The 14,273-nt window shown below is 39.5% G+C and overlaps 1 protein-coding gene across 3 annotated transcripts in view; it reads left to right on the top strand.

The window, feature by feature from the left end:
* The window catches only part of NFKB1 (nuclear factor kappa B subunit 1), a 120,070-nt gene that overhangs the window by 13,169 nt on the left and 92,628 nt on the right, over positions 1-14,273 (top strand). For 2 of the 3 annotated variants that reach the window (XM_044224394.1, XM_044224393.1), the window contains exon 2: positions 11,166-11,211. The exons of the other annotated variant lie outside the window; for it this stretch is intronic. In XM_044224394.1, coding sequence (XP_044080329.1) covers positions 11,173-11,211 — 39 coding nt within the window. In that variant the 5' untranslated portion in view covers positions 11,166-11,172. The remainder of the gene's footprint in view (positions 1-11,165; positions 11,212-14,273) is intronic. 3 annotated transcript variants of the gene reach the window in all.

Raw genomic sequence — 14,273 nt, 5'->3', positions numbered from 1 at the left:
CTGTTAATATATGCATATGCATTAAGATCATTATTTCTCTGTGATGAATTGACCATTTTATTCTTAAGAAATGTTTCTTTTTGCCACTGGTAATATTTCCTCTCTTGAAGTCTATTGTATCTGATATTTTATTATAACCTGCTTTTTATATCTAGTATTTCCATGGTGTAACTGTCATAACTTTCCATCCTGATTACTAAACTATTTGAGTCTTTAATATTAAAGCATAATTTTTATGAAAAGCATATACTTGGGTCTTGCTTTTTTTTTTTTAATTTTATTCATTTATTTGACAGACAGAGATCACGAATAGGCAGAGAAACAGGCAGAGAGAGAGAAGAGGGAGCAGGCTCCTCGCTGAGCCGAGAGCCCAATGCGGGGCTCTATCCCAGGACCCTGGGATCATGACCTGAGCTGAAGGCAGAGGCTTAACCCACTGAGCCACCCAGGCGCCCCAGGTCTTGCTTTTTTTGTCCAGTCTGACCATCTCTACTTTCTTTTGGTATGTTTAGTCTATTTTCATTGAATATAATTATTGCTATAGTTGGGCTTAAGGTACCATCTTGGTAATTATTATATACTTGTGCCATCTGTTCTTTACTGTTTTTTTCCTCCTTTCCTGCCATCTTTTGAATAAGTTAATTTTTTAAAATTCCATTTCCTCTCCTTCATTGGCTGTATTTTAAACTGCTTACTTTGGGATTACAATATGCACCCTTGAGTCTACCACAAATAAATACTGTAATATTTCATATATAATGTAAGAACTTGACAGTGGTATACTTCCACTTATCCTTTTCCCTTCCTCTGTGCTATTTTTGTTCCACATTTTACTTCTGCATATGTTATAAACCCGAAAATAGATCATATTTTTTAATAGCACACAAGAACAAACGTCTTATACTTACCCCCGTTTTCATCATCTTTGGCCTTTTTCATTCATCCGTGTACATCCAAATTGCTATCCAGTATAATTTCCCTTCATCATGAACAACTCTCTTTAACAGGCTGCAGACCTGCAGAGGATGAATTCTCTCAGCTGTTGCTTATTTGAAAAATAATCCCAATTTCACCTTAATTTTTAAAGGTTATTTTGCTGAGTATAGAACTGTACACTAATCTTGTTTTTCCTTTCAGTTTTGTCATCATTATTTCTGATAAGTCAGCCATCATACTTCTCATTATCCCTGCTTGTCCCTGGGTGTTTTTAGGATTGTTTTCTAGAGCATTAATTTTTATCAGTTTTTGTTGTGATGTGACTTAGCATGGTTTTGTCTTCATCCAACATGGCATCTTTGAGATTCATGGATCTATGGGTTGATTTTTTTTTTAAACCAAATTTGGAAAATTCTTGGCCATTATTTCTTCAAATATTTTTTCTTCTCTCTCTCTCTAGAACTCTAAATGACACATATAAGACCACATGATATCATCTCATAGGTCATAAAGGTGTCCTAATTTTTTTCTGCCTTTTGTCTCTGTGCTTCAGTTTAGATAGATTTTATTGACTAATATTCAAGTTTATTGATCCTTTCTTCTATAGTGTTCAATATGCTGATCAGGTCATCTAATAAAATCCCATTTTGATGTAGAATTTTCCATTGGTTCTTTTTCTTTTTTATTTCCATTTCTCTTCCAAGATTCCCTATCCATTTAGTATGTTCATTTTTTCCTTTATTTTCCTGGACATATTGCTATTAACAGTTTTAAAGTCATTGGTTGCTAATTCCATAATTTGTGTCATTATTTTCTTTTGAGTCATATTCTCCTACTTCTTAGTATGTTTTGTCCTTTTTGTTGTACTCTGTGGGTACTACGTTGTAGAGATATGTATATTTGTCTTCCTTTAAACAGTGTTGAGTTTTGTTGTAATAGGCAATAAATTTAACTGGTGAATACCTGGTTTTATAAAGATGGGCTTAGAGTAGACTTTTTTCTAGGGTATGCACCTTATTCCAGGAACATTATCTTTCTGGTGTCAGAGCTAAATACTCAGATTGTTCAGTGATGTCTCTTCATCCTGGATGATTGGAACGTCAGTGTTTGTCATAGGCTCCAAAACTTCTAGAATTTCCATTCAGCTCTTAGATCCCTGACAACTGTTTTTCTAGTAGGCTTTATAGAATCTTGTCCTGCACTAGCACAGCTTAGAATGTATTCATTACCAGAGGTGACCCCATGCAGATTTCTGAACGTTTTTGTCTATGTAAATTCCTCATTTCTGGTACCCTGCCCAGTGAGACTGGAGATCCCTGTTTGGACTCTACTTCCTTGTATCATGGTTTGGAACATAGTCAAAAAGTGATTTTAGAGCTCACCTCAAGTGTTTCCATGCCCAGTGTCTTCCATTATTCTTCAGTTATTTTTTATAGTTTTACAGTTGTGTTGGGCACATTCAATAATCATTACCCTGTCATGACTAAAACCAAGAGTCCACATTTTGACAAATCTGAAATTGCAGTGTTTCCTACTATTAATATAATACCATTTTAAAAAAGTACTTAGTATTTATTAATTTGGTGATACAAAGAAGTGAAGCTCTTGTATCTACTTTTCAGGCATTTATATCCATTAAGAAGATGGTAAATATATAAAGTTAAATTGTAATAGATCAGTATGTTGTCAGGTGTAAAGTCACCAGTACACCTAAGTGTTAGAGCCCTTGTGTGTACTGCATAGCTGTAGGTTACAGAAGAAATACCGGGTTTCTGGGCAGAGGTCAGATTTGGGTAGAGGCTTGAAGAGTCGGTAATACATAAGTAAGAAAGATGGCATTTCAGGATGTAAGGCTACCATGAACAAAACACAAGGTGGAAATGAACAAGGCATTTTTGAATTATTGATCAGTCTGTCTATAATAAAGCGTTTTGGTTAGGACATAGGAACAGATGATGTTTATAATACGATTTAATATAATAATATAATAAGCTGAGTGGTTGATGGGCTTTTGACCTTATAAAGGAGAATAGTAGGGAGGCTACTACTATCATTCAGAAGTGAGGCAGTGGGGACGCCTGGGAGGCTCAGTTGGTTAAGCAGCTGCCTTCGGCTCAGGTCATGATCCCAGCATCCTGGGATCGAGTCCCACATCGGGCTCCTTGCTCGGCAGGGAGCCTGCTTCTCCCTCTGCCTCTGCCTGCCTCTTTGTCTGCCTGTGCTCGCTCACTCTCTCTGTCTCTCTCTCTCTCTGATAAATAAGTAAAAAATCTTAAAAAAAAAAAAAAGTGAGGCAGTGAAAGTTCAACTAGGATACAACAGTGGGAATGGAAAGAGGGGAATGGAAATAATACAAGGAAGAAATCAGCAGGAATCAGTTATTAACTGAATATGTGTGAGATAAGGAGAGGGAAAGAAGAAAAAGGTGACAGAACTTTTGACCCTGAGTACCTGAGACAATGATATATTGGTAGAAACCGGGAAGTCAAGAAGAGAGCCATTCCTGCAAGAATGATTAATTTGATTTTAGAGAGTTGAAATTAAGATTTTAAAGAATTGAAAGTACTAAAAGGTTTATTGTTTCTTAATGATATCTGTGCTTAATGCTAGTAACAATGTATTAATACTTATATTTTGAAGGTTTTACAGTACTAATTTTATTTCTGTTTGCATTACAGTATTTTTGGCTAATGTACTTGTTTCCTTTTTTTTTTTTAGATTTTATTTATTTATCAGAGAGAGAGAGGGGGAGAGAGCGAGCACAGGCAGACAGAATGGCAGGCGGAGGCAGAGGGAGAAGCAGGCTCCCTGCTGAGCAAGGAGCCCGATGTGGGACTCGATCCCAGGACGCTGGGATCATGACCTGAGCCAAAGGCAGCTGCTTAACCAACTGAGCCACCCAGGCGTCCTTTGTTTTATTAGGAACTGAATAAGCAAATACAGTAAAAATGAGTACAGGGGTGGGGAATGGGTTCTGAATAGGACCCTAACAAAGAAAATATAATTACTGAATTGCCAAGATAACTAAACCACTCCATACACACCCTCCATTTCCTGTGGTACTTACCATGTTGCATTGCTTTTGCCTCTATGTCTTCCTACCTACTAAACTGTTGCATTCGTTTGCTTTTGCTGTGTAAAAAATTACCACAAAGCTAATTAAAACACAAATGTTATTTCCCTCAATTTGGTAGACTCTCTAGGTCATCTGGTCTGGGCTGGTTCTGCTGATCTTTGAAGTCTTTTGGTTGCTCATCTGATGCTGTTTGGTTTAGGGGGGTGTCCACAGGATCTCCGATTCTCCAGTGGGCTAGCTTGTGCTTGTTCACATGACAGCAGTGTTCCAAGAGAGCAAGAATTGCTGTTGCTAGGCCTCTCTTGAATCTCTCTCTCTTGAAAAAGCCTCTCTGGCTTTTTCTTTTTTTTTTTTTTAAAGACTATTTATTTGACAGACAGAGATCACAAGTACGCAGAGCAGAGGCAGCAGAGAGAGAGCAAAGGCAGGCAGAGAGAGAGATCACAAGTAGGCAGAGGCAGGCAGAGAGAGAGATCACAAGTAGGCAGAGAGGCAGGCAGAGAGAGAGCACGGGAAGCAGGCTCCCCGCTGAGCAGAGAGCCTGATGCATGCTCTATACCAGAACCGTGAGATCATGACCTGAGCCAAAGGTAGAGGCTTAATCCACTGAGCCACCCAGGTGCCCCTGAAGCTGGCATTTAAAACTCACACTTCTATCTTATTCTATTTGTCAGAGCAAGTTACAGGCCTGCTAAGATTCAAGGGTTGGAGAAGAAATAGATTTTACCTTTGGGTGGAATTACAAAGAATGTTTGGTCATTGCTTCCAGTCTACCACAACTGTGGGCCCAGGGAATACACTCTTGTATATTTTGCTGTCATGGGAAACTGACACATAGTAAGTCTAAATTTTTTTTCAATGATTGACTAAATTAATGAAGGAAGGAATGCTTTCAAGGAGTATTTCAATATACCTTAGTTTTAAAGATCTACATTCTTTTATTCTACCATTAGTGAGTATAGTGTTTTCTATGGACATATTTTAGAAAGGGAGTCTCTTTATTCTCCTTCTATCCTTTGTAATTGAACAAAAGAGATATATATTTTTAAAGATTTTATTTGTTTGTCAGAGAGTGAGAAAGAGAGCACAAGCCGGGGGAGTGGTAGGCCGAGGGAGAAGCATGTTCCTAATGAAGCAAGGAGCCTGACATGGGACTCGATCCCAGGACCCTGGGTCATGACCTGAGCTGAAGGCGGATGCTTAACCAACTGAGCCATCTAGGCCTCCCCAAAGGAGATATTTAAAACAAAACAAAATAAAAAGCAGCTATTGTTGTTCTGGTATTCTCACCTTCACATCTGACTATCTCAGGAAGAACTCACTTGAGTGCGTTATCACAGTCCTATTCCGCTTTTTGGGCTATGCACTGAATGGACTAGCTCCAACCTGAACATGCAGGAGACCTGGAGCAAAAATGCTGGATTAGAATGAATTAAATTTTAAGTCAAGGGAAAAAAATCACATCTGCCTCTTAGGTAGATGAATGAACCATAGTCTACAGAGTCAGATTAGCTAACATTACTCTGTCAACCTCAGCCAATGACTTGCTGTCAGTAAACCTCGGTTTTCTCCTCCGGGACCATATTTCTCAGGAATATTGTGAAAATTAAGTGAAATGTGTAAAGCATGCTAGTGCTTCCTGATTCATTGGTAGTAATCGATGAAGTTTAGTTCTTTATACATGTGAACCAAAGTACTGTTATATGATGGCGTTCATCAGGTTTCTCTTTTGTGGCATTACTGACATTTGGGTTCAGGTATTTCTTCATTGTAAAGGGTTGTCCTGTACGTTACAGGATCTTTAGCAGCATCTCTAACCTCTACACACTAAATGCCAGTAGGACCGTCCACTAGTGTGACAACTAATAATGTCTCCAGACATTGCCAAATGTCCCTAGTGACAAAATACGCAGACATTTGATTAAACAGTAATAAGATAGAGATAAAGAGGGAATGTGGCAGTGTACCCATACATGTGGGACAGGAAAGAAAAGTACTTGATTCTTCTCAAAATGCCTAAAATACTTCCTATCTGTATTACTTTTCCCATACCCTAACATAAACAAGTTTATTATGCTCTAACAAAATGCTTAACGTTTACTGTGTGCCAATGACTATGCTAATATGATTTACATGAGTTAACAGTTGGCGGTCGTGTATGTATCTTCTCTCTCTATTGGATTGGCATTCCATCGTGGACAGGGACCTGTACCAGCTCCAACCGTGATATGTTTGTACTTCTGAGGGAGCTATTTTCTCTGTTGGTCACATTGGTAGCATTGCACCCAAGTAAAGCATTAAGGAGCTGAAAATGGATTGAGGTGTGGAAAACATGGAAAACGAGTTTATAGGAATCTAAATGTAGTAGATTACAAATACTGATTTTTTTTAAAAAAAACTTGTAATAAACAGCTATTTTGTGAAAAGTAACCACTAACGTTTCTTTCATCATCACTAAACTCACATATCAGAAGAAAGATGTAAATAAATAGCCCCTTTATTTTTTTTTCAAAGATTTTACTTATTTATTTGACAGACAGAGACCACAAGTTGGCAGAGAGGCAGAGAGAGAGGGGGAAGCAGGCTCCCTGCTGAGCAGAGAGCCCGATGTGGGGCTCGATCCCAGGACTCTGAGATCATGACCTGAGCCGAAGGCAGAGGCTCAATCCACTGAGCCACCCAGGTGCCCCAAATAGCCCCTTTAAAGTTAAATTTTTTCTGTTATATTTATTTGAAGAGAATTCCGGTAGTGCTTAGAAACTGCTCACTCATTCATACTTCATGTGTGATTCACTATGTCATTAATTGTTAAAGATGTTGGAGTTAAACTTTTAAGTTCAGCACAGCGTTTTTCTTTTTTCTTAAAAACATGTATTTCTGGGGCGCCTGGGTGGCTTAGTGGGTTAAAGCCTCTGCCTTCGGCTCAGGTCATGATCCCAGGGTCCTGGGATTGAGCCCCACATCGGGCTCTCTGCTCCACGGAAAGCCTGCTTCCTCCTCTCTCTGCCTGCCTTTCCGCCTACTTGTGATCTCTCTCTGTCAAATAAATAAATAAAATCTTAAAAAAAAAAATGTATTTCTAATTACATAAATGAGTTAGAAAATTAAAACATAGGAACGTATAACTTAGGTAGTAATAATCTCCATGTCACTATATATGGATACGAATTATTCTTTTTTATTAATTATTTTTATTAACATATAATGTCTTATTAGCCCCAGGGGTACAGGTCTGTGAAGCAACAGGCTTACACATTTCACAGCACTCACCATAGCACATACCCTCCCCAATGTCCATAACCCACCACCCTCTCCCTACTCCCCCACACCCCAGCAACCCTCAGTTTGTTTTGTGAGATTAAGAGTCTATTATAGTTTGTCTCCCTCCCTGAATTATTGTTTTTAACAGCCACGTAATATGTATGGTAAGAGTGTAGCAATATTATAATTAATCTGGCATCAAAGGACATTTAGGTTGTTTCCAATTTTTTGCAGCAATGCATATCCTTATACTAATTTTTTTTTTTGCACATTTGCTCATATAATTCTTTAGCACAGATTTCTGAAAGTGGAATTGCCAAATCAAAAGATAATCTCAGTTGAATGTTTCCCATTATATGTAAATTTTTCAGAGGACATGTACTGTAAGGTTTACACGTGTCTTCCTCTGTCTAGATAAATAGGCTTTATCTATATCAATTTATTATTCAACAGAGAAATGGTGAAAAGTCACTGTCTTTCCTCTAATTTCATCTTCACTCTATCTAGGTTGTTATTAAAATTATACCTAAGTGGTGTCTGTTATAGCTGAATATAATCTTGGAAATAGACCCTTATCTCTCTGATTCCCAACTGCATCCTCTGAATGGCACCTAAAATTCTGTTTTTTGAACTGCAGATTGTCAATGCGTTTGAAAAGCTTGTTTTTCTTTTTAATGAAATCTAATAGAACAAAAAGGGTATGTTTCCTTACAGCGGGCCCTGATAAAAAAATGTAAATATATTTGATCCTAGAAAATTCCTCCACTTATAAGGAGGGAAGTGGCCTTGGTCGTGCTCCCTTCACTAAGAACTCTTTTTGCTGGCCTTTGATGTCAGTGGTAAGATTGTCACAGATGTGCAGAAAATAATCCATTAGACTTTTCATGTAGAACTCATCACATGTTTAGAACTTAGCCAGTTACATTATGCTTCTCAAGTGAGAAACACAAACAATTCCAGGAGAAGCTATTTTATTGCTACCTGGCTATATTTTCTATTTCTCTTTCCACAGTGTGAACATTTTCCTGAAAACCTCACCATTGGGAGAGAGAGAGATGCAGAGCTTAGGCCCATCTTCTCACTAGTCAACCCAGTATCTTCCTTTCTGTTTCAAGGTCCTTCCTCAAAAGCACAGAACTGTGCGAAGGGAAAGTGAGAGGAGGGCTCAAGGAGCAGGGGGCCCGGAGGGGCTTTCCCTGGTCTTTCCTAATCCTTCAGTTCCAAAGGCTTAGTTGGTGTTTCAGAATTTTGAAATACAACTTGCTTTTACAATTAATGCAAATATGACTCAGTGATTCACCCTTTCCAAAGAATTCTTGGTTTTTTTGACATTTTATTTTTAAAATTATGAGCTAACGTTGACATCACTCTGAGGGTTCCTGTTACCTCAGCTCCTCACGGTGAATTTAACTGCCTTACAAAGCCCGTAGAAGTTCAGATTTCAGTCACCACCCGGGTATCTCTTGGGCTGCGACTGGGCTTTTAAAATCATGATCTTTTGACACACGTTTCTGCGAAAAGCCTGGAGAGGATGTTGGGAGGAAGACTGTGTTTAATTGGGTAATTTGTCCAGTGCCTACAGTTTAGAGATTCCTGTTAAAGTTTTGACTACAATAAGGATCATGATAAGAACCCTGTTACAGTTAGAGTACTTTTAGTTGAGTTTTTAAAATCAAAGTGAGGGCCACTGTATTTTAAATCCATACATTCAAAGGTCAGGAAATGATCTACAGCTATATGTACATGTACACACGCACATATATTCAAAGTCACAGGTACTCAATGGATTCTATCAGTTTAATAAGTCAATGGTCTTGCTTACATTAATGGAAAGCCTAAAGGCAAAAAGGAAATAAAAAAAGGTCTTAATATTTGTCTTGGAAGCTTGGACTCTTGTGGTGTTCTAAGAATAAGGATTTTCCACATGGAATATTGTAACTGCCATTAACACTGCATTTCAGTGTAACACTGACTATTTTATTAGTATTCTCCAGGTAACTGAAAATTATGATGATGACTATTTAATATAGATATATACCTAAGTACATATAAAAATCCAGGTTTACAGAGCGAGTTATGATATGTTCTTTGAATGGGCATTTATTAGTCAACTAATCTGCTCCAAGCTCAACAAAATTCTGCTGTTCTCAGAGGTTGATCCCATCAAAACCTCTATTTTACAGATGAGGAAACAGGCCATAGTGAGTTTCATTGTATATCCAAAATCACACACTCAGCAGTGGGAAAATGCTGGAATTTTGAATGACTTCTTTCCTTTTTACTGTATCAGGGCAATTTTCCCTTTTTTTAAGCTACTTCTCTTAATTGATTACAGTTATTTCTCAATCTTTAGCAGTTTATGTTTTAGACAAATATTTCTTTCCAATCTGCATGGAGTTCTTATTTACTGGACACACCTTTTTCCCTTCTGCTGAAGTTGGACCCTGCTCTGTATGCCGCTAGCAACCCTCACGAGGCTTGCCCAGTCCTCGTCAGTCACCGAGGGCTCTGGCAGGAGAGGATTTCATGGGAAACCAGGGTAGAGTCAAGCTGAACAGTCACATTTCCAGCCACAACTACTACCATGCAAAAGGAGACAAACAGATTTTGGTGTGCAGTTAACATTCTCACCCAGAATCTCAAGTGCTTTGAAGACTTCATGAAAGAAAAAAGAAAAACTTGTCTCAGGAATGCTGTATACCTGAAATTAATGTAAAATCATGTGTCAACTATATTTCAGTAAAAAATAGAAGAAAAATGTACTGGGGGAATTAATATTTGCTTTTAGCCTTTTTTTGTCCTTTAATCTTTCATGTAGATAGAGCTAAAATTTGATCTAGGTAACTTTAATAAAATCAGCCTATATTTAAAGTAATGATAAGGATAGTTCTTAAGTAAGTAAGCCCAAAATGATACGTGATTTTTAGATAAGTTTTTTATCTGGCCATGTGGTTTCTCACTTTTTTCAGGGTCTCCGGGTAGTCAAAGATTGCTAGGGCCTGCAGTACATTAATATCTGGCTGGGATTGATTAAATCTCAGACGATAGCCTTGATTATAAGGACTCTTATAGTCTTTCCCTACCACTTTATTTTTTTTAAAGATTATTTGAGAGAGAGAGTACACACGGGTGTGCGAGTGAGGGGAGGGGCAGAGGCAGAGGGAGAGGGAGAATCTCAAGCAGATTCCTCTGTGAGCGTGGAGCCCGGCACAGGGCTCGATCTCAGGATCCCTCATGACTGAGCTGAAACCAAGAACCAGACACTTCACTGACTGAGCAGCCCAGGTGCCTTTCTCTACCACTTGGACAAGGGTAGGAAATGACTCCCTGAAGTGGCACGTGCTGGAGGGCAGAGCACCGCACGCGTTAGCTGTCCTCCCCTGGTGCTGTGCAGATCACTGACAGGCCCCTCTGAGAGCAGGAGGACCCTCTCTGAGCTTCTCAACTTGAACTCTGGGTAGAAAGCTGGGGCACAGTTCTAGGACCATCACAGAATTCATGAAAGGCTGGAAAAGAATCTACATGAAGCACTAAGACTGAATCCTCGAAGTCTAGGTGGTGACAAATAGAAGTGACCTCTAAGAATTGAATTATGTATGCTTTCTATATAGAGGATGAAGACTGGTTTCACCAAACTCCAGGACACTGTTGTGAGCTTGCCCCAGTTTTGGATTGTACATATGTGGTAATTCCTTGATTGTGCAATTTTTCTGCTAGTAGATTTCAATTCCAAAAAGGAACTACTCTTCTAAGGTTGCTGCCCCCCTTCTAAGATCTTTTAAAAAGGATTATGTTTAGTGTTACTGGAATAATGTAGTTTACTCCTACATGATGGAATTCTTAAGTGTCATTCCATTCTTATAGTTTGGTTTGGTTTTGTTTTGATGCACAGCTCCAGAATGGCAGAAGACGATACATATTTGGGAGCACATGACCAAGTAAGTATTATAATCTCACCGATAATTTTTTTTATAAACGGATTCATATTTTTAAATATACAGAGGCAGCAGTATTATTTATCAGGAAAACTCTAAAATTGGTAAAAATTTATTTTAAATTGTTTTTGCCGTTTCTCTGTCCCTCCACGTGAGGTCAGAGGGGACATGTTCTATAAAATGAGTAACTCAAATCCTCCTATCATACATACTATTGCATAAAAATTATATATGCTACAGGTCAAATGATAATTACCATATTAGTTTCCTTGGACTACTGTAACAGATGATCACAAACCAAATGGCTTAAAACAAACAAACAAATATATGCAGCACCTGGGACATAGTCAGTTAAGCATACACCTCTTGGTTTTGGCTCAGGTCATGATCTTAGGGTTGTAGGATCAAGCCCACATCAGGCTCTGTGCTGGGTGTGGAGCCTGTTTGGGATACTCTCTCCCTCTCTCTCTGTGTCCTCCCGCTTTCCCTCTCTAAAAACAAAACAAAGCAAGAACAGAAATATATTCTCCTACAGTTCTGGAGGCTAGAGATATCAAAATCCAAAATCAAGATCATGACAGGGTCGGTTACTTCTGTAAATTCTGAAGGAGACTTTGTCTCAGGCCTCTCTCTCCTAGCCTGCCGTGGTTGCCAGCAATCCTCCGCACTCCTTGGCTCGGAGCTGGATTGCTTCTGCACGCCTGCCTTCTTCCCTGTGTGTCTTCCTGTATCTTTGTACCAAATCTCCCTCTTCTTTCCTCTCACAAAGTCCCCAGTCATTGGATTTAGGGTCCATCCTTCAGTATGATCTCATCTTGACTTGATTACATCCATGCAGAACTTATTGCTAAGTAAAGTTATGTACACAGGCACTGGGAGTTAGGATTTGAGTGTATCTTTTGGGGGAAACACAAAATATTTTTTTAAAACTCATCTAACAATGAAGCAAATTAGTGTAATGAAAAGACCTCTGGCCTTAGAATTCAGATATCTTTATGTAGGTTGTGATTTGGAATATGTAGTTTGCTAGACTAGATAAGGAGCGGGAATGCTAGATAGCAGGACACCCTAGCCCGAGACTCATAACCGTTTCACATTAAAACTTTAGCAGCGGGTGCCTGGGTGGCTCAGTGGGTTAAGCCTCTCTCTTCGGCTCAGGTCATGATCTCAGGGTTCTGGGATCGAGTTCCACATCGGGATCTCTGCTTGGCGGGGAATCAGCTTCCTCCTCTCTCTCTCTGCCTGCCTCTCTCTGCCTACTTGTGATCACTCTCTTTGTCAAATAAATAAATAAAATCTTAAAAAAAACTTTAGCAGCAACCACCTAAAAAGTGGATTTTCCAAATTTACACATGCAAACAATCAGTCAGGAAAATAAAACCAAAAGTGAAATACTTTTTAAAGTATCTGGTATCACTTCTTCAAATAAAATAAACTTGTGCAGCATTCACTACTCTTGATAATATTCTGATTTATTTAGAAAGAATGAGTAGGCATTGCTTTTCACATTAAGATGCTCCTTTTGAATTTTATTGTACAAATGGTGATATAGGATCAATCTAGGAACCCACTTTGATTACAGCAGAAAAGATATTGGCTACTCATTTACCTTTCACTTTTTTTTTTTTTTTAAGATTTTATTTATTTGACAGACAGATCACAAGTAGGCAGAGAGGCAGGCAAGAGAGAGGAGGAAGCAGGCTCCCTGCTGAGCAGAGAGCCTGATACTGGGCTCTATGCGGGGCTCAATCCCAGAATCCTGGGACCATGACCTGAGCCAAAGGCAGAGGCTTTAACCCACTGAGCCACCCAGGCGCCCCTACCTTTCACTTTTAATATGCTATCTCTAACATTGGAAGGCAAACTCTAACCAGCATTAGGGCTGTTCTGCTTGGTTTTAGACCGTGCTTTCCTGTCTATATGCAGGAAATCTTACCAACAAGAGGTGGTCCTTTATGCCACACAAAAGTAAGACCTGCTGAAAACATTCATTTTGAGAGTTTTTCTTATGTGGGCACTTTTGTGATCATCAGCAACAGATGGGGTACGATCTGATATTTCCATTTTTGAGGCAAGAGGTTCTTGAAGTAGGTGGGTTTTTTTTTCCCTTGTCTCAAGCTTAACGGTATGTATTTCCTGAGGCATTCGTGTCCTCAGTGAAATATCCTGCGTGTTTTAATGTATTCCGGAATTTGCTCTCCGACTGTGACCTAAAGCACGCAGCAAGCTCACAACGCGGCTTCTGTCTGCCTCGTCTGAAGTGGAGTGTGGGCCTCGCTCACAAGACCAGTGCTCTGTTCTCTACTAGGTTAGTTTGGCCCCTCCACCTGCCGCAGAACCAGAGAGAAGACATTTTCTTGCCAAATCATCTCTCTTACTCTGAGACCGACGGGCCAATACTCTCTGTAAGGTGGGGCCCGTTTTTTAAGATAGCATAGATTTTGTTTGTTTTTGTTTTTCTCAAGATTTTATTTATTTATTTGACAGACAGAGATCACAAGTAGGCAGAGAGAGATGAAGGGAAGCAGGCTCCCTACTGAGCAGAGAGCCCGACACAGGGATCGATCCCAGGACCCTGAGATCATGACCTGAGCCGAAGGCAGACGCTCCAACCCACTGAGCCACCCAGGGGCCCCGATAGCATGTTTTTTGATTCCTATTATTTTCTTTCCAACGAACAACAAATAGCATAGATAAACTTTACTCATAAGCACTGAAGTGGAGCAGATTTACTGTTCCTCAATTGAATTATTTGCATACCTCACAGCTGGATCTGAAATGTTCTTTATTTAAACACCGTGTTTCTTACTCTTGATTTAACTAGGCATGCTAGGCTCATAGGTCCCAGGAACCTCCAATAATATACTAATAAAAAAAAAAAAAGGAGGGGTGCCTGGGTGGCTCAGTCAGTTAAGCATCTGCCTTCAGCTCAAGCATCAGCCTTCGGCTCAGGTCATGATCCCAGGCTTCTGGGATGGACCCTGCATCGGGCTCCCTGCTCAGCGAGGAGTCTGCTTCTGGCTCTTCCTCTGCCCCTCCCCCCAGCTTGTGCATGCTCTCTTGCT

Source organism: Neovison vison, chromosome 11 (genome assembly GCF_020171115.1).
Source record: "Neovison vison isolate M4711 chromosome 11, ASM_NN_V1, whole genome shotgun sequence".
Lineage (NCBI taxonomy): Eukaryota > Metazoa > Chordata > Mammalia > Carnivora > Mustelidae > Neogale > Neogale vison.
Note: the sequence above shows the minus strand (reverse complement) of the source record. Positions and strands in the feature narration are given on the sequence as shown.